Below are 22,890 nucleotides of genomic sequence, written 5' to 3' on the forward strand. Positions count from 1 at the left end.
CAATTTTAAAAAACGAAAAAAACTAGATAATTATCTGCCTATATATAAAAACTAAAACAGTTGTTGGCATGTTGTTACTACAGAATTGTTAGCTGAAGGCATACTTAAATCAGTATTTTGTGAAGATAAAAAAAAAAATGATAACCTGCTATAAGGATTTATGTATTTTTTGCAGCATAAATTTCATGTATTTCCAATATGAGAATTGAAAAAAAAAAAATAAATAAATAAACAATGTTAGAGTCACATACGTAAAACTTTTATTTATACAATTATTTCTTAAATTTTTTTTCAGAGTACAATCTTCTTTCTTTCGCGTGGCGTAACCAGACTTTAATAACATTTTCAACTTCATTCACTTTAGTGTTGGCGAAAACACTGCAAACAGCCTCTAAAATATAACAAAAAGAAAATATAAACATATCAGTAGGTAGTTTTATGAATAAACATAAAATTATTTCAGAACCTATTTAAAAGGTATCTAAAAGTAAATTAGTAGAAGCCCAAATTTCTGTCACTCTCAGGACAAGAGATACGTAGGGAAAATGTTATCGGGTGACCTTAAGCTGCTTTTTTAATTAGGACTAAAATCACTCTAAAGAAAAAATGACTAGTTTTTTTAATTGCCCATCATACGTAACAGTATACTAGTTCACGGAAAACAAAACGATTTGATACATGTTTGATTCATTGTCACAAGAATTATCTAATAACATCAACTGTAATAATGATAAAGTTGTTAGTACAAACACATATAACAATGATCAGAATATTTTAAAGTGCAAGTCAAAAGAAGAGTTGGATAACTGAAGTACCATATGATTACCATACTACTGTGTTTGGAAAAGAAGATGGCGATACTAATAACAAGATTATTTCAAACAATTACACACTTTATAAATTATTCCAAACACAGTATAAACTCATTGAAAATTCATGAAATACTAAAATTATAGTATATTAAAAAGTAAAAAAAAAAGCTATTTATAGATGTTTATTTGAAAACTAAATTTAATAATACCATTTAAATGGGTATAGATACTTTTAGTAGTTAAGACTCATTTTCTAGAAAGACAACTTTAGCAAAACAAATTTTAACTATATACTGTCAAGCTACAAATGGAATAAATAAATATATATAAACAGATATTAAATATTACCAATAATTGCGCCTGAAGCTCTGCAACCAAAAAATCTTTTTTTTTCACTATTGCCCACCCAGCTGTACAGCTCAGCAACCTCATCAGGCATGATATGACGAAGTGCTCGCCTCGTATGGTCTTTGAAATCGGTTCCACCAAGACTTTGCAATCTAGCAGACTACAAGAAGAAAAAAGATTATTAAAATTAAGAAATGGATCACCTTATACCTAAAGTTTAGAAAATAATTTATCTATTCATTATACTAAAAATACTTAAAAGCAAGTTTGATGATTATATATTAAGTTATAAATTTGTTAAAGAAAGTTTTGTAAAAACTCTCCGCTCGAATTTTTATCATTGGAGAGAAAATTTTCTGTAACTTTAAATGCTAGAGAAAATATGATCATATAAAGGTTTTCACTTTTAGTTAAAAAAATTAATTACCAATTCAGCCTTCAATTTCAAATTATCCAGCAAAGAATTAAGCTTCACAAAGTCACCGTCGCATTTTACTGGAATTCCCAGGTCAAATCTTTGCTGTTTTGAGGGTGTAGCTGGAAAAAAAAATGCACGAAGGTTACTAATAAATTCAAGATGAAGTGTGTTGCTCGCGTCTCAATTCAAAATAAACTTGATATCATGATCTACTAAGAAAAAAAATTAATATTGAAGAATATTATCAAAGATTATATTTAAAAGCATTCTTTAACAACTTTTCAGACTAAGTCATCTAATTTATGGGGGATTCAATAAATATAATATACAGAAATTAAGTACAGAAATAAAATGAAAAAAAATTTGTAAGTATCTGAAATGAATAAAAAATTATACAAATAACAATATTTTAAAAAAGCAAATTGACATGTAAATGATACAATTATTAAAAATTTATTTTAAAGGAAACAAAATTTCATTTCAAAAATAGCTTATCGTAAATATCAACTGCATAAAAAGATTATGCAGTTATCTTTATCTCTATGCAATTTGGGTTATAAGAAACTTGTGTTATAAGAAAAATAGAGAACCATACCATTATGAGAATCCATCTTTTGTAGAATAAGCTCTAACATTTCCCCTTGAACCTTCTGTGTGTGCTTAATAAGTTTAATTTCACGCAAAAGGGATCGTAGAACACCTATTAGAAAAAAATAAAACAAGATATTTTAAAAATTAAACTGTTTTTCTTTTACTTAAGACTGTAAATGTGTCTTGTACTCTTTGATACATTATGTGACATTTTCCCCTTGGCTTGTAAGTTTTCAAAAACTATTCTAGTTGACTTAAATTAAACTATATACACATTTTCCTGAAGATTAACAAATAATATATTATTAACAAATAATTCATAGATTAACAAATAATATAAAAGTAAGAAGATTTCATTTAAGAGTTTGATATTTGTTGAAAGAAATAACATAATTTTCTCTAATTTCTACATTATTATAAGCAAAACAATCACAATGGATGAATGGTTGATAAACTCACCAGTTGAGTTAATAGGAACATCAGCCACTGTATTAGATTGATCCATTGGAGAATCTATGGAAAAGAAATAAAATTAAGTCTTCATTTGTTATTAAAAGCATGATGCAAATTTAGTGCCACAATCAATCAATCTGTACCAATCAGTCCCTTCCTCCCATCTTTTTTTAAATTACTTTATTTTGCATCTAACTTTCTTGCACAGCTAAGTCATTACTGAAACATTCATTATGGAAGACTATAAAGGAAATAAAACTTACCAGGAAGGTTAAAAGGAACATCAGACATTCTTGAAGATAGAGCTCTAGGAGAATCTAAAAATTAATAAATTGTTTAGTTAATACATAATGATATGCAAACAAATTTCTTGATTTAACCCATTTTAGGCCAAGGATAGGAGTTTTATAAAATGTGGTATTATTTTCATTGTGTATTAGAGCAACTAACTTTTTTCTATGGAAGAATTCTTAAGAAGACACAAAATAGAACTTACAAGATGAGTTTAAAACATTAGTCCTTGTAAAAGAACGAGGTCTTGGAGAATCTAGAAATACAAATATGTAAATATTAATTCAAAGTTTTAAACACAATTATTAGATAAAAATTTTAACGAACATTTAATAGTGGAGAAAATATGTAGATCAACTACAATTAAGTTTTATATGCCTTTTAAGCACCAAATATTTTATCTTAAAAATCATAGAATATTTTTTTTTAATCCAATCAAAAAATACATGTTATGAAACTTTTAGAAATACATATTATGAAACATTTAGATACCAGAAGTTTTAATTCTAAATAATAAAAAAAAGTAAACTAAGAATTAAAATATCAACACATATATTTAAACTAGCTTCACATAGCAAGAGGCGAATGATGACAAATATATTTACAAGAGCTTTAAACTTAGAGAAAAAAATTCTCCGTACAGATTCAATAACTTACCGGAAGAGTTAGCAGATTTTTTGGTCATTAGGGATGACTGTGAATGTCGAACTTCAGAACCTGAAATAAGACAATATTAACTTACTAAATATTACTTTTTAGATTGAAATATGTGAAAGAGAAATTTCAAGTTAAAATGTATTTACCAATCATATAAGAAAAGAAATAATGCTAAATCAATAAATCTACTTAAAAACCAAATGAGAATACTAAAATTGAATGAAAAAGTGTTCTCATTATTTCTTTAAGTTCTCTTCTAATTCATATATGGCATGTCTTGAAAATGGGTGCCTGTCTTTGAGCAATTGACAAGCGAGGATTGTTATTTATAATTTGTAAATTTTAAGCTTTTAAAGTTTTTAAATAAGTAATAACTCTATCACTATTCAATTAGGTAATAAATCTAGCTTTATTAAATTAAGTAATTAAAATGATGAAGAACAATTAATTCAAGGTCTATCTATACTTTTTAAGACCCTGGTTACTTTGAACAGCTGCATTTCAAAGTTTTATTAATTTTATAAATAATCACCTTGCAAATATTCTTCCCCTGTAAAAGTCAAGGATGACGTTGAGGGAAAATTTATCACATCCAAAGGTGGTGGCCTTTCATTAAAAGTTAGACTATTAGAATTCATTTCTCTCAGTACAGGAGGAGGAGGAAGCGTCTTCAGAAGACTCTGTGAATACTCTTCATCCGATGGAGAATCCGAAGAATCATTGTCGAGAAATTTAATTTTTCTCTTCCTCTTGCCTCTCCCATAATCTGCAGGATCCGAAGAAAGTTCACTGGCGCTCTGCGCCTTAATCGTTTTTCTTCTTCCTTCCTCATATGATTCTAATAAAAAGACAATTTTTTTTTTAAAAAAAAGTACTTCTTGAAATATTAAAATGTAGGAGAAAAAATTAATGAGTCAATACTGAAATAACATAGTTAAATAAATATGCTACTATTGAAAGAACTTTTATGAGCTTGTACGTGCAAGTTTTAACTTTTGTGTAACATTTTTTTTATATTTTCTGTGGGGAAAAACTCTTTATGTTTAAAAGTTAAACTAATTCAAGCATAGTAATAAAATATAATAAATGTCATTAATAATTTTAAAGTAAATTGATAATTTTAAAGTAAAGTGGGTGTGTAAGCAAAAAGCCAAAGGTGACACATATAATCAGGAAATGGTTAAGATATGAAACTAAGCAATAAGCAGAAGAAATTCTAATAACTGCTTTTGAACTAATGAAATTAAAATGACAAAATGTAGACACTATTCTGTATAAAATTAGTTACACATATAGACATTTTGATCGTTTCCATATGATTCTTTTAAATATTAAATTTATCTAAAATATGTTATCAACATAAATATAATTCAAGAACTATTTTTAAAAAAATATGAATTATTGAGATAGTGAAAATAATGTAATTATTTTTAGCAGTTAAAATCGATAGCCTGATTAAATTTAATATAATAGTTAATTAACTTTGCAACTTTTTATTAATTTTAAGGCAGATTTTAAATAATGTAAGGAGAAAAACTGAATTCATTGCAGCAAATGAAAAGTCATTTTTTGTGTCTCTAATACTAAATTCGTAAATACTAAATTAATTAAAATAATTGTAAAATAACTCACTTGCACTTCCTAAAACTACAATTGAATGCAGCTGCCAATCCTCTGTTGGGGACATTTTATGAACTTTGACACTACATCTGCCTTAGTTGTAGAAGGTGGCCAAAAACATTTTTTTCCATGAATCCATGATTTCGGAATAAGCTCGCAAGCTCCATCCTCAAATGTAACAATTGCATACATTTTATCTACAGACGTGGCACAAAATATTTGATTTATAGGTAGAACATCTAATGCAAATTTACAAGTAGAAAAAATCTAATCAAGACAATACAGTAAATTTAATCAAGACAATGCATACAATTTTTAAAAAAATGTGTGCATTCAAAAGAAACTATATACATAAGTAACTCTATACATAATACAAAACACTATTTACATAACAAATTAAGAAATAACCAATTATAATACAACTATTATTTAAGAATAAAAGAAAAAATTTAAATTTAATAACTACAGTTAAATTCTTACTTGAATTAAAAAACACATGATAAAGATAACTCATAAAAATATATATAAATGCAATTAATACAAAACAAAGAAGCCTAGCAATCTGGATTTTATAAACATAAATATTTGATATTTAAAATTGAAATTTTGTTTTGTAAAACAACTAAATATCAGAAGAAATTAAACAAAACATCTGGTCTAGATAAAAAAATTTTTCTTAAAGATTACAATTTAAAGAATTTTAACTAAAATTTGGGGGCAGATAAAAACTTTCATAACACAATTTTTTTTCACTGATCCAAATATATATACATTTTACACAAAATAATGAAATATAACTTATTTACAAAAACTAATAATAAAAATTCTAAGTTAAATGCAATATGGGAAAAACAATATATTTTTGACGATAATGAAATAAACAACATTTAACTTTAATTTCATTAATGTGCCAAGATTTTACGCACGATAACGAATCAACCAAAAAAATGTTCAAAAGAGAAGAATTACATGGAATTGTATAAAAGTCTCTTTTGCAATTGTACTGTCGTCCAACAACATAAAGATTCTTATCACGAGAAAAGCTGAAATTTTCGATAAGCACGATGGAGCCATCATTAAGCATACAACAATTGTTTGGCCTTTTATTTTGCAGTTTTGAACCTGTCAGGATTATCTCTGAATAATGCGGTCCACAGCAAATGTTAGTAGTAATCCCTTCTTTTTGTTCCCTAATTAGTTTAAAATAAGTTGTAGAAGAAATTTCTACACTGCTCAAAGTGAGCTCCGCTATTCTTCTATTTAGCTGTTGCAATGGTTTTTCTGATTTTCTAATAAGTTTCTTCAATTTGTGTAGATAACTTTCAAAAGGAAAGGCACTGAATTTGTCCAAGCTTCCAAATCGTTTAACATCTGAAGGCAAATGGATCAATCCATGAACATTAAATGACACAAATTCTCCGCCATATATTTTAATGAATGTTTGGATAAATGATTTCAATAAAGATTCTGCATAAGAATTCAGCATGGAGCTTAATGAATTATGGCACAAAATCAAAACTGCAGAATGTAACGTCATAAAATTTAAATAAACATTAGGATCAACTATACCATGCAAAATAACCGGGCCTGTATATAAAATGAATTGCCGAAATTCTGTTGCCTTCCACCGATCTATTTCCTTCAATGATCTCGGCTTACGAGGAAATTCAGCTGGTAGTTGAGCTCTTAAGCTTTCGAGAGCAGATGAAATTTCATTTACTTTCCTTGAAGGTAAACGGCAAGATAAATCTCCTTTTAACCAAAAGTTAAGAAGCTTTCGTACAACACCAAGGCATACCATGTGCATGTAATCAAAAGGTACCTGGGTAACTAAATTAAAGTGGTCAAGTTGATCAAAATAAGTGTATGAATTGTGAAACTCATCATCCAGATAAGCTCGAAATGATTCATTCGTTCTAAGAGGCCAATTTTCTCCCAGAAGAGCAACTCTTCCACCAATAATCTCCCCTTCGACCATACATTTTGGGCAACAAGAATACCCATTATGACCTTTCGTATTCGTAATAAAGGCTCGGGCTGGGGTGTCACAAATGAGACCCTCTAAATCAATATTTATTGATTTGCCTTGGATGTTCAAACCATCTTGACACAATTTTTTCATTTCATCAACAAATGGTTTGATGAACTCATTTGACGAATTTGGCTTTTGTTTTCCATGAAATATCCCAGCCGGAAAAATGTCGGAGAAATTTTCAAAACATACTTTAATGAGAATAGGCCAAATCTGACTTGATCCACTCTTGGAAATGGGTAATCCATCAAATAAATTGATTCTGCAAATCTTACTAACATCTAAATTTTTTGCAAATATATAGGATAAACCATTTTCCACACCAAGATGTATATAATCTCCACCATTTATACTTTTTATCTCGGTACTACGTGGCGTTTTCAAAAATGTACGAGCATCTTTAGGGAACGTATCTACATTATGACGATTGAATAGCTTCAACAAATCAGTTATAGCATTATTCTCTAGGCGGTGGCGAAGTATTATCTCTTTAAACTCTCCACTAAAAGTCTCATTCTGTGCATTGGCACAAATGGTGTTATCTTCAATGGAGTCCGAACTTTCAGAATCTGAATCAGTTGTGGAGTCAGAATCTTCATTCATTTCATCATCAGAAGCTATTATATCACAGTCCGAACTTTCAAATGTTTGTAGTTCAAGCTTTCCAGAACTTACGGATGGATTTTTATTTACAGAATACAAATCACCAGTAGATTCTTGAAGCAATCTGATTTCACAATCTACACTTTCTTTAATCTTTCGATTTAAATGTTGTCTAGAATATTTATTTATCTTTATGGGAGCCATATTAATTAAAAAAACATTATCTGCAGAAACCACGTAGAAATTTAAAAACAGATGGATGGATAGGATTGAATCGTATCGAACTTACTCAATCTAGGACAAAAAAAAAACAACAACCCTTTTGCCTGGTTACTAACTTGGCTACGTATCTCTTATTTTAAAAATCCCAATACACTTAATTTAAAGAAACAATTATGTAGAAAAAAGTAAAATAACAATATACTAAATATTGAAGACGAATAGCAACATTGAAAGAAATTTAAAATGTCATTTTATCAGTAATTAGAAGAAATGATTTACTTAGGGTTACCAAAAAAACACGCCAATTAACAAGTTGAAAGTAAAGAAAGAAAACAAAATTAATACAAAGAATGAATTATCAGAACAGATTAAATTTGCCTCACGATATAATAAAAATAAAGCTACCTCAATTATTATGAAAAAATTTAATAACCACGCATGTAACCATTTAAATTGCAATTGAGATATTAAAGATAATCATGGGGTTCAAGCACACTTAAATATCAATTATATAAATGATAATAGATTATAAAAAAGGAAAGATAAACAAAAAAGAAACTAATAAAGATATTTGAGCTTATAAATACCTTATTAAGACTTCACTTGCAGTTGCAGAATTGTTTTTGTTACTGGGTAAACGAAATAACACTAAAGCTAAAGTTAAGACGCATGCGCTGAACGATGATCCTGCATGATTCCTAAAACAATCTTCTATGAGGCCTGTCCTATTGCTGTCTTATTTGTGATTTCCTGCGAACTTCTTTCTTCTGACACTCTACGGATATGACTATTCCAGGAGTGTTCGAACTGTTTTGGGATGCCTTTAGGACGAAATTTGCTGTATGGGTATCTATGGTGACCTGGAGAAGTAATTAAGATTTACAAATATGTCTTTCTTTCTTGAGTTATGATTATAACAACTATTTACTGATAAAAAATGAATATTAATCATGAATATAAGCTCTCCCTTACAAACAAATAAAATAAACAGTCTTTTTAAGTTCCATCTTTGAAAATTTGATTTCCGGAAACTTCTGTGATCAATGATTTTTTGAAACGTCTGGACCTTCGATCTCCGGATCACTGTTAGCGAAAAGTCCAGAAAGCCGGATTTTTTCCGGTGCACAATCAACCCTGATATTCAAAATAGTACTTGTATTTTTAAAAGAAACCTATAAATGATATAGGGAGCCGCGATGGCTCAGGGGATAGAACTTTCGCCTTTCAATGAGGCGAGCCGGGTTCGAATCCCAGTCGATACAAATTCCGCATCCAGCTTGCACCAACCACAGTGCTGACCAAAAATATCCTTAGTGGTAGACGGATATTGGGTTAGATTTCCCTTGCCGTAGTAGGGCAGTAACACAAATGTGTGTTAGTTCCACCAAAAAAAAGTCCTCCCCGAAGGTAAATTTCTCTCAATACTCGATCCAAGAGTTCCCTTGTTTTCTAGATTGGGTTCAAAATTACAAGGCTACGGAGTTGAACATTAGTAGCAGTAAACCCATAAAATTGGGTAGGCTGTTCAACGATGTTCATATAAAAAAAATATGATAAAATAGGGTTTTAAACAAATTTCACTTTGCATCAGACGAAAATAAACAAGAAATGATACCTTACAACTATCTTCTGTACACTGAAATGTGATGATATAAAGAAAGAAAATATACTATTATGGAGGATGATCTCCCAAAATGCTGCTGTCATTTTAAATAAATCTTATTAAATAGTACAAAATAAAATTTGTGGGAAACTCATTATCATTCAGAGCTTTCATTGAAAAAGTACAAAAACTGATTAGAAAATTGCTAAAAACTTTTTAAATGCTCAAGATATTTGAATCAGTCTTTTTCATCAGACACTGAATACAATTCACTGAGACATTTTATTAACAAAAATTGTTTTTACTTTTTCTCAGCGTATGTGAAGTATGAAAGAATTACTTTTGCGCTGATTTTGCGCAATTTTTAATGAATTTCAATTTAAACTATAAAATAATAGCTTAGTTAATAATTTGTTTTTTAAATTGTTCTGAAAATTTTGTTGTACATTTTTTTTAAATTAAAGAATTTATTTATATATTTAAGCTGGGTTTACGAAAATTAATTCAACTATTGAAAATAACAACCAAAGTAATCAAAGTAAGTTACAAGTTTATTTACGGCTATATTTTTCTGTCACAGGGTTTTCAAAAATACTTGTTTAAGTTCGTAATTTATTATCACTTCTTCAAGCCTGTGAAAGCTTTGAAACTTATTGATGAGTATGAGAAATTACATGACATAAACACCACTAAATAATAAAATAATTCTCTCAGTACTTTTTGAGAGATTTAAAAAAAAATTTCAAAAACTGAAAGTGTTTCCTCAATTACTATAGGGCAGTGCAAGCTGTACTAAATAATTTGGAAAGGTGATCAAGCTCACTGCTAAAGGCAGCTAGTACTCAATACTTTTGATAATTTCATTCAGAACTATGGCAATTTAAGAGTATTTATAATTATTTTCCTGTCAAGTGGATTGAAAAATAATTATTAAAAAAAAATGGACATGAATGAAATGAACATGACTATGAGCAACAAAAAAACTACCTATTTTGTGACGATATTTTATTATATACACAACAAAAACTAGGTTATTCAACATTAGAAACTTGATTGTTAACAAAGTTGAACATTTACATAAAATATGAGGATATATTACTTCAAATGAACATTATTATAATTACTACAGCACTAATTTGATTTAAAAAAATTCTTAAAAAATAAGAATACATTTTATAGAATGCCTGTTACAAATTTTTAAAATTTATTTCATTAAGAAATTTGCAAATGCAACTTTAATGTAAGGGGATTTTATATTAATTGAATGTAAACAACAAAAAAAGAAGAAAAAAGAAATATTTTGTATCAGATATGGTATTACAGTATTAAGCATAAAATTAAATAAATTGCATTTTATTTTAACTGCATATAAAAATATTTATCACAAAATATTGAAAATGTGCTGAACCATTTTAAGAAAAGAACTACAAATTAATATCACACACTTAAACATAAAGACCTTATAACAAAAAAGTTATTTAAGGAGTATTCATGAATTGGGCAGTTATTACATATGATATTAAAAACATTTGCACATTTCCTTATTAAATTTAGTTATTTAGTTAGTGTTTGGAATTTTAAAAAAAAATTAATTTAGATTTACAAATTTTTATTATCTTTCCGTTTGAGTAATCTTTTGCGTTCTTCAAAAGTTTGGTTGAATATTGGTTCTAAAACGTTAAAATGTGATTAAAAAAGTTTATGATAAGTAAAGATTTATATGACTGTCATAATATTTATTAAAGCAATATCTTTGTTTAGATCAAAATGAGATTTCAAAAATAGTGAAAACCTAAGGATTGAAGAACAAGAAATTGATTTTACGGAGCTATCTATACCTTGTTTTTCAACTATAATGTAACCTAATTTATTTAAAAACAATGTAAACCTTCTTTCCTCTAATCATAACATAAAATGTTCCGTACTTAAAAGAAATAAAAAATTTTAATTATACAGTATGTGCTAGAAAGGATTCATTAAAAAAATATGCAGCATGTTATTTTCATTAAAAATTGCAATAAAAAAAAAAAAACGAATATTATCTTTAACTTAGCACTGTAATGCTGAGATAATAAATAACAATTTATGACTAAAGTATAAATGGTGGGTAAGTGATGTTATATATAACAGGTGATAAAGTAATGTTATCCAGCATGCAAAGTTACAAATTCCAATTAAGATGTGTTTCTAAAGATGCATTTTAATTAAAATTATTAATTTTTCTATACTGAAGTTTATTTTATAAGCACTACTTATAAATAAACACAAGAAAGGAAAAATGATGAAAACTGAAAGATAAAATTTAAAAATATTTGAAAAGAAAATGCTTAATTAATTCCAGCAGACTATGTTTAGTCAGACGAAACTTGAGTGAAAAACATTTATCTTTAATACAAATAGGTTAATACACAGTACGGACATGACTATGAGCAGCCATTTTACTATATAGTGAAAATCTACTTTAAAAAGACTGCAATAATTTATAGCTCACACTAGTACGAATCAGAATATGATAAGTTAAAGGAAAATCTCTTTGGACATATATGACAAGAATAAGACTCCCCACCATTATCAATAAATATATGATTAGTAAGATTAGTTTTTTGTTCAGAAACACTTACTTCATATATTACTAGAATAAGGTTCCTCACAAGTATGAACTCGAATGTAAAAAGTTAGATCAGTATTATTGAAAATTCATTTAAAATATACTTCTAAATTATGGTGTATCACATTTCTGAAAAATATTGTATTTAGTAAGAAGAAATTTTTGAGATAAACTTATTACATTATGCTACAACAAAAAGGTTTCCTCACTAATGTGAATACCAACAGAAAAAGCAAAGTCAGCCTTCTGAGAAGAACTCTTTTTACATATGCTACAAAACAAGTATGAATACAATTGTGATTACCTGGATAGTCCCTAAGTAAAAATAATTTTTACAAATACAAGAATATAGCTGCTAAACAGTGAGAGCAAGATGATCTTTTTGTAAAAAACTTTTATTATATATATCACAAGAATAAAGTTTCTCCACAGCATGAACACGACTGTGTCTTATCAGATGGTATTTTCGTGAAAAACTCTTATTACATTTACTACAAGAATAAGGTTTTTCACCAGTATGAACAAGCCCGTGTTTAGTCAGTGTACTTCTTGCTGAAAAACTCTTACTACATATGCTACAAGAATAAGGTGTTTCACCAGTATGAACACGACTGTGTTTAGTCAGTGTACTTGTTGTTGAAAAACTCTTCTTACATATACTACAAGAATAAGGTTTTTCACCAGTATGAACACGACTGTGTTTAGTCAGTGCACTCCTTTCTGAAAAACTTTTATTACATATACTACAAGAATAAGGTTTTTCACCAGTATGAACAAGACCGTGTTTAGTCAGTGTACCTCTTTCTGAAAAACTCTTATTACATATACTACAAGAATAAGGTTTTTCACCAGTATGAACAAGACTGTGTTTAGTCAATGCACTTCTTTCAGAAAAACTCCTATTACATGTACTACAAGAATAAGGTTTTTCACCAGTATGAACACGACAGTGTATTATCAGATGGCATTTTTGTGAAAAACTCTTAATACATACACTACAAGAATAAGGTTTCTCACCAGTATGAACACGATTGTGTATAGTCAGTGTACTTGTTGTTGAAAAACTCTTCTTACATATACTACAAGAATAAGGTTTTTCACCAGTATGAACACGACTGTGTTTAGTCAGTGTACTTGTTGCTGAAAAACTCTTATTACATATACTACAAGAATAAGGTTTTTCACCAGTATGAACAAGACTGTGTTTAGTCAGTGTACCTCTTTCTGAGAAACTCTTATTACATATACTACAAGAATAAGGTTTTTCACCAGTATGAACAAGACTGTGTTTAGTCAGTGTACTTCTTTCTGAAAAACTCTTATTACATATACTACAAGAATAAGGTGTTTCACCAGTATGAACACGACTGTGTTTAGTCAGTGTACTTGTTGCTGAAAAACTCTTTTTACATATACTACAAGAATAAGGCTTTTCACCTGTATGAACACGACTGTGTTTAGTCAGTGTACTTGTTGTTGAAAAACTCTTCTTACATATACTACAAGAATAAGGTTTTTCACCAGTATGAACAAGACTGTGTTTAGTCAGTGTACCTCTTTCTGAAAAACTCTTATTACATATACTACAAGAATAAGGTTTTTCACCAGTATGAACAATACTGTGTTTAGTCAGTGCACTTCTTTCTGAAAAAGTCTTATTACATATACTACAAGAATAAGGTTTTTCACCAGTATGAACACGGTGGTGTATTATCAGATGGCTTTTTTGCGAAAAATTCTTAATACATACACTACATGAATAAGGTTTCTCACCAGTATGAACACGACTGTGTATAGTCAGTGCACCTTTTTCTGAAAAACTCTTATTACATATACAACAGGAATAAGATTTTCTTACAGGATGAATAACACTATTTACAACAAGTTTACTTTTCTGAGAAAATCTTTTTTTCCCCATACTGCATGAACAATTTGATAAAAAAAAGTCTGATTACATGTACTGCAAGAAATAAATTTCCCACTAATATAAAAAGTTTTAGCTATCAGTCACTCTGTTTTAATTTAGTTTATCCCAGTAAAGAATTCTGAAACAAACAAGTGCATAATTGCGGTTGCCGGTAAAAGTTGTTGTTTACGTTATTGGTCGCTTATTTCTACGCACTTGAAGTCCAGGATCTTGGAACAGTTTTTGACCAGTAGATGTCGCTACTAATTGCTGGCAAAAAACTGCATATGCGATTTCCATCGAAATTTTGGAATATTTTCGCGGATTGGGAAGTTTTTCGCTGGTTAACGGCAGGTTTTTGTTCGCATCTTGTAATTGGTATGGATACCAGTTAATCACCGAAGTCAAGCATCACTTGCTGCTGCCAGGAAGAGGGTGGGAGAACGTGCTGCGCATTATTCACGGAAATTTTATTCATGACTAAATTTATTCAAAATAAATTTGTTCTGAATTCATATGCAAATTTATTCATTATTCATCATTCATTATGCAAATTTGATTAATGAATAACTTTATTAGTCATGACTAATTTTTGTGAATAAAATTTGAATAACCAGTGAAAAATGCACGCATTATGTCATATGGATGGGTGGTCTAATGTATGTACAATAATGGTCCAATTTCTTGAATCCGAGAAATTGGACGGATTTCTCTGTCCAAGAAATTGGATGATTCGTTGACACTATCCAAGTTCTTGAATGTCGCTGATTCGTTGAAAGAAAAACTTGCGCATGCGCATTGTTCATATTCAACATTATAAAATATTACTTACATAAGTTTAAAATTACTAAATAAATTCAAATAAAATCATAATGACACAAATAAACCTCAACAGATCAATTTATTTGGACTAAAATCTATGAAAACCCACAACAAAATGACATAATTTGCTGCCAGCTTGTTGACGTCACAAAACCTAAGACGCTGATTGGTTAAGGGAGAAAAAACTTGGATGGAAAGTAGAACATGCTCTACTATCGTCCAAGAAGTTGGACCAAGTTCTTGGATGTTTGTTTACACGATCCAAGCTCAAAGCAAAACAAGTTTCCATCAATATCAATCAATCTCTGTCCAAGAAATTGGATCGTCTAAACAGGCCTCCGGAAGAAATTCAGAAAATTTCTGGTGTATCCCTCCGCCTATGTTATGACTACGAGGCGATGTGTGAACAAGCCTAATATTCTATGCAGTTTTGTTATTGTAATTTGGGTTCAAATCTAAACATAATTGTACCATTCATAAGAGCTTTCAGAAATGTATTGATTCTCAGAGGTCGTAAGGTCAAAAAAAATTTTGGAAAGGGTATAATATGAAAAAAGCACAACTACTTCCACTTACTAGGAATAACATTTACCTTTTAGTTTAATTAATAAACTGAGTTTTAAATATGTTTACTAAATTCATAAACTTCGGTAAAACAACAATATAAATTATTTCCAAAGGAACTAGACTAATACAATTCCAACCTGGCGAGTAGCGACTTATAAACAAGACACTTCGTTTAATGCTTTTACTTGTTGCTAGAAATCAGGTTCGCAGAAAATGCTGTTTACTAATTAAATTTAGTAGGAATAACACGATCTGTGACGTAGGCTATAGTATACCCAATTATAGATAAATCAACTGCTTGCAATGATCATGATAACAAGCAGTCACAGTAACAAATATTTATTATTTCTCATTACAAGCGGTTATGAATAATTATTATCACAACAAAAAAGGATTGCAGATAATCAGAATTGGGTATAATATATAAAAAACACAACTACTTCAACTTAGTAGGAATAACATTTACCATGACGCAATGCTAAATTCTATGCCACTATCCACATAAATCAATTATTAATCGAAAATCGAATATCAATTACTTTTCTTTATAATGCAATAAAATCTGGCGAGCAGCTATTTAAACGATCAAACACTTCGTTTGTTTATTTGTGGCTTGAAGTTAAGCTCGCAGAAAATGCCGTTCATGGGTTAAATTTAGTTGGAATAACACAACCTGTGACGTAGGCTATAGTATACCCAATTACAAATTATCAAGCCCTGGGATTGCAAGTCACCATGACTACTTATGTAATGATAAAATACGATTACAAGAAATCATAACTACAAGTTATCATGATCTAACAATTACAGGTAATCTTAAATGCAAGTAATTGTGATATATATGATTACAACTTTAGTAGATATAATCATAATTTCAAGTGGGCTTGACTGCATTGTAATAAGGGTTGTAGGTAATTGAACAGTTTTAAAACAATGCATAAATTGTAACTGTAAATGAATTATTTAGTTTACTATTGTTTGATTTATTAAATGAAAACTTTTAAAAATAGAATTACATACGAAAATTCGAGTAAAAATACGTGAATAAGGTTATGTTGTGCTTACTTGTAATCACAATAAGAAACGATTACGAATGATTATGATTGAGTAATCAAAATATATAATTGCATGCAATTATAGTTACATGCAATCGTGATTGCAAGTAATTGCGAGAACATGTAACTAAAATATACGATTACAAGTAACTACGATTGCATACTTTATGCTTATTTAGTTTGTATGTATTAAATATTAATGTTTGTATGTATTAACATATTTTCTGTAATACAATGAACTCACATATATAAATGCAATTTATTAATGTACAAGTAATGCATGTAAGCTCGTATGTATACGCACATATTTATATGTAGGATGCGTACAATCGCTCATACGTAGATATATTTTAAACTCATTTAATATTTGTGCGTAAGCATGTACATGTACAGGCATGCATAAGAATATGCGATATATGAATGAATATACAGATTTACCTATATATTAGAAATGTACCTATGCACGCATAAGTGGCATTTGTACACACATTATAATTTTATAATATGCATGTAAACATGTATGTAATTTTGTATGTTCGTATGTAGAGACAACATATTTAAGTAGGCCGGGATAAACTGGTCGGTAGGGCACTGGGCCCATGTCCAAGAGTTCGTCGGTTCGGTCCCTGCTGGTCGAAGACTCCCCGTGTAGTAAATGGTGACTGATGCACGTTAAATCTGTCGAGTCTCAAAGTCCTCCATGTTCCCATAACAAATCAATTCCTCTGGGGGTACTAATCCAGGAGTTTCCTTGTCTTCTGGATTGGTTCAAAATTTCAAGGCTACGGGGTTGAACATTAGTAGGCGTAAACCCAAAAATTGGGTCGGCTGTTCAACGACGGATATAAAAAAAATATGTTTACGAGTATTTAAACACGCAAGTACATTCATAGTATAAATGTAGGTATATACGAGCATTGCACGCGCGTGTAAGAACTTTTTTATTCATTTGATATATGTACATATTTATGCATATAAAATTCATGCACAGACATACATAGTTTATACGTGTATTGTATGTTCATATGTACGTACGCACATATCTATGTACTTCATCAAAGCATGTGTATGTATGAGTGTACGTATGTATATACGAAAATGTTGCATTATGCATATGTATATACAATGTATGCATGTACGTTAGCACACATAATGTATAAATGTGTGCATGTATTTACAATGAATGTACAGAAATATATGTATTTGCAATGTATGTACATACATTAAGTGTTTGTAAGTCAAACTCTTTACCCATCTAGGTTATGTTTCTACCTATAACGGGATGTATCTGTCTATAACGAGATGCAAAACGTCGTTTGCTTTTAAACGTCTTATTTTACTCCGAATTTGACCATAAAACTAAGACAAGTGTGAATATTTACTTTTATGTTATTTAAACTTATTCCAGCCAAACATTATTGTTTTATAAGATCTTATACTTAGTTGTGCTGAAAAGTAGTTTATAACAGTTTAGTTACTTACAGGGCCTAATTACCGAAAAGGCACAGGAAGTAAGTGCTTCCCCTGTAAAATTCTAGGGGGGGGGCCCAAATGACTGAAATTAAGGGTCCAATTTCTTATTTTTTGCAAAGAAAACAAATAATGGTAATAAACGAAATTAGAAGAAAAAAATTACTCCAACAAATACTCTCGGAAAGAAAAAAATGGGATGCTTAGTAACGTCACGTTTGTAAAAGCATCGTTGTCGAAATATACCGGTTTTTCTCGTTGGGTTGGTTATAACCAACTCAAGCAATAAGCAACATCCAATCACAGATGCCATGCCTATGTTCCTAAGCCAATCGCATTATTTCATGTAGTGTATTGTTCTTTTCCCCCGATTTGGGTCTTGTCTCTTTAAAATGTATTGTTTATGGACGAAAAATATCAAAAGTATCCTTTGCTCAAGTTAGGGGGGCCCCAAAATCCTATTATGCTTCCCCTATTTACAGAGGTTAATAGGGCCCTGGTTACTTAAGTTCATTTTAAAATTTTGTTCTAATATCTTTAAAACTCAATTCGCGATCTCAACGCTCGAGAACGCCCTCTAGCGGGTGACTGAAAATATCGGACATTAATTCCATCATAACCATTGGCCATGACGGACGGCATTTTCTTAGCAGCAAATAAGAAGCAAAATTTCCCTAAGGAAAAGGTAGAAGAATTTGAAAAAACTAACCAGAACATTGAAGCAGAACACGCCAAGCGTTTGAAGAACAATTTCTCAATAATTTTTACCTTACTACCAACAACATAACTTCGGATTTCATGATCACTTGCTGTTACAGATGTGCATATTACGGTAAAACGATTTTTTCTGTCTTCAATTCATTACAAATTAAAGTGAAGTCAACATTGCTTTAGTCATTCCAATGAATAAAGTGAATTCAGAGCTTACAGAACTCTAATAGTTATAGAATATTCTTCTTCCTTATAGAATAGTATATACGTATTTCTGTCTCTATATAATTCGGAAAACAACAATAATCATCCGAACTACTTGAAATAGTTTAATTTGTGCTGATTATTAATAATTTTTTATCGTTTTCTTGGTAAGCAATTTTTAGTTTTGAAAGAATAATTTCAACTAGAATTCAGCTATTTTGCTTTTGAAAATTTTGATGTGTGGTATGTTATCTAAATGTAATGAAGAGATAATCTATGCATAGATATATTTGAAAATAAAATTTTCAAACGAAAAACATTTCATTTGGAATTCTGTGGATTTATAAAACAGGTGAGTGTTATGATTTTTATAATAAAAAATTTGCTTATAAATATTTTTTTTTCTTTTTTGATGATAGCTTTCAACAGAATGGTTTTTTACGTCTGATTAAGAACTATTCGCGATCGCAACGAACTATAGGGGGCGTTGTTGTATGAGACGCATACCTGCGATTTCTATATGAACCGTCATTCAGTTACTCTGGAGACGTCTTTAATGTAGAACGTAGCATTGCAACGTTCCTTCTTTATTGTGGCCAATTAAATTTAAAAAAGAAAAATTTTTGATATTCTTTCTTATGCAAACGAAAACAAAATGGTATCTCTTTTTATTAGAGAAGGAATATCCAAAACATATCGGAAAAATATTTGTACACTAACAGAAAAAAGTATGTACTATATTCTTATAAGAGTTGAAACCTAATGCCCGAGAAATAGTTTTACTAAATTTAATGATATAACAGGAAAGGCCCATTTAAACTTTACATTCTATAGTTTTAAGAATTATATTACTTCAAAAATTAAAATGAACAAAAAAAATACATAAGCCTCATAATTTTATGAAATTTAATTTTACTTCAAAAATTAAAATGAACAAAAAAATACATAAGCCTCATAATTTTATGAAATTTAATTTTTTAAAAAAAGTTTTTTGACAACAATTTTTATCAAAAAATTTCAAGTTTCAATAAAAATCATTTTTTGGAAACCAATAAACGTAAAATAAAGAATGCTGATGAAACAAAAACAAAAAAACAATTCTTTTTTGTCGCCATTTTTAGTGCTACGAAAATTCGTCTTTGGGATTTGCCAAAAACAAAACAAGATGCAATTTTATTTTTTCAGGAGGGAAATATTTTACCTAAAAAACGAAAATGTACCAATTCCCATAACATGAAACTTTATTTTGGTAATCGTGCGTTTTGGAAATGTTATTTCATTTGGAATCTTTTTTATTAGAGTTCATATGGCGATATGATTGTTTTGAATCTATGCTAAACTCTATACCGGCTCATTTTCCACCGAAATCCGATTGACTACTTTGATTTTAAATAAAGAGTTTTATTTTATGATTTGTCGCAAACATTTTAAATGTAGTTTGGCGGCACTTAAAAACCGCCAAATCTGTAGCGACGGTGGCGTTAATATGTAAGTACCGAATTTTTATTCCATACTTTTCTGAATCATATTACTTCAAACATAAGAGTATACAAGAAGAATACATAAACACATAATGTTATACCATTTAATTTTTCAAAAAAAGTATTTTGACAACAATTTTTATCAAAAAATTATAAACTAAAAAACGGAAAATAAAGAAATCTTAGGATAAAAAACGATTTTAAGAATTCTTTACATTGAAATAAAAACTTTCATATTGTTTATTTTTATAGTTCTATATTATTCTTATAGTTCTTAATCAGACGTAAAAACCATTCTGTAGAGAACTATCATCAAATAAGAAAAAAAAAATATATTTACAAGCAAATTTTTTATCATAAAAATCATAACACTCACCTGTATATAAATCCGCAGAATTCCAAATGAAATGTTCTTCGTTTGAAAATTTTATTATTAAATACTATATGCATAGATTATCCCTTCATTACTTTTAGATAACATACCACACATCAAAATTTTATAAATGTAAGATCTCGATATGAATTTTAATAGGTAGCTTAAAAACAGAATAGCTGAATTCTAGTTGAAATTATTCCTTCAAAACTAAAAAATACTTACCAAGAAAACGATACAAATTTATTAATAATCAGCACAAATGAATCTATTTCAAGTAGTTCGGATGATTCTTTATTGTTGTTTTACGAATAATATAGATACAGAAATATATACTGTTCTATAAAGAAGAACAATATTCTATAACTATTATACAGTTCTGTGCATATTCTGAATTCTTATTTATTCATTGGAATGTCGAAAGCAGTGCTGACTTCACTTTAATTTGTAATGAATTGAAGACAGAAAAAATTATTTTACCGTAATACACACAATCTGTAATAGCAAGTGATCATGGAATCGGAAGTTATGTTGTTATTAATAGAAATGTGAAAATCATTGAGAAATTGTTCTTCAAATGCTTGGCGTGTTCTGCTTCAATGTTTGGCATGTTCTGGTTAGCTTTTTCAAGAAGTTCTACCTTTTCCTTAGGGAAATTTTGATTCTTATTTGCTGCTAATAAAATGGCGTCCGTCATTGTCAATGGTTTTGTGGGAACTAATGTCCGATATTTTCAGTCTCTCGCTAGATGGTGTACTCGAGCGTTGCGATCGCGAATAAGAATAAAAAAGGAAACGATATGAAAGTTTTTATTTCTATATAAAGAATTTTTAAAATCGTTTTTTTTTCCTAAGAATTCTTTATTTTACATTTTTTAGTTAATAATTTTTTGATAAAAATTGTTGTCGAAATACTTTTTTTGAAAACTTATATGGTATAACATTATGTGTTTATGTATACTTCTTGTATATTCTAATGTTTGAAGTAATATGATTCAGAAAAGTATGGAATAAAAATTCGGTACTTACGTACTAACGCCACCGCCGCTACAGATTTGGCGGTCTTTAAGTGCCGCCAATCTGTAATTACACTTAAAATTTTTGCGACAAATCATGAAATAAAACACTTCATTTAAAATCAAAGTAGTCAATCGGATTTCGGTGGAAAATGGGCCGATATAGAGTTTAGCATAGATTCAAAACAATCATATCGCCATATGAACTCTGACAAATAAGATTCCAAATGAAATAACATTTCCAAAACGTACGTTTACTAAGATTAAGTTTCATGTCGTGGAAATTGGTACATTTAAGTTTTTTCGGTAAAATATTTCACTCCTGAAAAAATAAAATTGCATCTTGTTTTGTTTTTGGCAAATACCAAAGACGAATTTTCGTAGCACTAAAAAATGGCGACAAGAAAGAATTGTTTTTTTGTTTTTGTTTCGTCAGCAGTCTTTATTTTACGTTTTTTAGTTTCTAAATAATGATTTTTATTGAAACTTGAAATTTTTTGACAAAAATTGTTTTTAAAAAACTTTTTTTACAAAATTAAATTTCATAAAATTATGAGGCTTATGTATATTTTTTGTTCATTTTAATTTTTGAAGTAATATGATTCTTAAAACTATGGAATGTATAGTTTAAATAGGCATTCTTGTTATATCATTAAATTTAGTAAAACTATTTCTCGAGCATTAGGTTTTAACTCTTATAAGAATATACATATTTTTTTTCTGTTTGTGTACAATTATTTTTGAAGTTATACTACTTATGCGACTTCCAACAAGGTTGCGTTAAACGTTTAACGCTACATTTTTATTGGCCGGGAAATCACGTGGTAGGATCCAGTTTTCCCTCATTCATTTCCATATTGTTTTGGTTCTCACTAGCATAAAAACAATAAAAGTATTGTTTTCTATAAATATCTTTTTAGTTTGATTTGATACACATATAATTTAATAGGGGAGTATTTTTTATTTTCAAATTCAGTGGATAACAATTGTAAAAAATGAGTGAAAACAATCCCACGGACAATGCGACG

General features: G+C 29.1%; 2 protein-coding genes and 1 long non-coding RNA gene across 5 annotated transcripts in view; all 3 read right to left on the minus strand.

Annotated features, from left to right (window-relative positions):
- Nucleotides 1–239: 239 nt before the first annotated feature.
- Nucleotides 240–8,752, minus strand: LOC107440686 (uncharacterized). 3 transcript variants are annotated; one of them, XR_015429412.1, is made up of 11 exons: nt 8,635–8,752; nt 5,203–5,358; nt 4,103–4,408; nt 3,571–3,630; nt 3,119–3,169; nt 2,886–2,939; nt 2,629–2,682; nt 2,174–2,278; nt 1,588–1,697; nt 1,161–1,320; nt 240–391 (listed from the first exon to the last, which is right to left on the minus strand). It is a non-coding gene; the product is annotated as an uncharacterized LOC107440686 (long non-coding RNA). The 3 variants fall into 3 exon arrangements; XR_015429411.1 differs by lacking the exon at nt 8,635–8,752 and having other exon boundaries at nt 5,203–5,908; XR_015429413.1 differs by lacking the exon at nt 8,635–8,752 and having other exon boundaries at nt 5,209–5,406.
- On the minus strand, nt 6,017–8,161 carry LOC147804333 (uncharacterized). The gene has a single exon (XM_087152343.1). The coding sequence runs from the start codon at nt 8,027–8,029 to the stop codon at nt 6,017–6,019; it is 2,013 nt and encodes a 670-aa protein (XP_087008469.1). The 5' UTR covers nt 8,030–8,161.
- Nucleotides 8,753–12,504: 3,752 nt separating the features above from the next.
- Nucleotides 12,505–22,890, minus strand: part of LOC122269713 (uncharacterized) — a 35,377-nt gene continuing 24,991 nt past the window's right edge. The window contains exon 6 of the mRNA XM_087151532.1: nt 12,505–14,205. Within this exon, the coding sequence (XP_087007658.1) occupies nt 12,614–14,205 (1,592 nt within the window). The 3' untranslated portion in view covers nt 12,505–12,613. The remainder of the gene's footprint in view (nt 14,206–22,890) is intronic.

Source organism: Parasteatoda tepidariorum, chromosome 9 (assembly GCF_982258835.1).
Source record: "Parasteatoda tepidariorum strain Cologne lab strain chromosome 9, Ptep-v5.0, whole genome shotgun sequence".
NCBI lineage: Eukaryota > Metazoa > Arthropoda > Arachnida > Araneae > Theridiidae > Parasteatoda > Parasteatoda tepidariorum.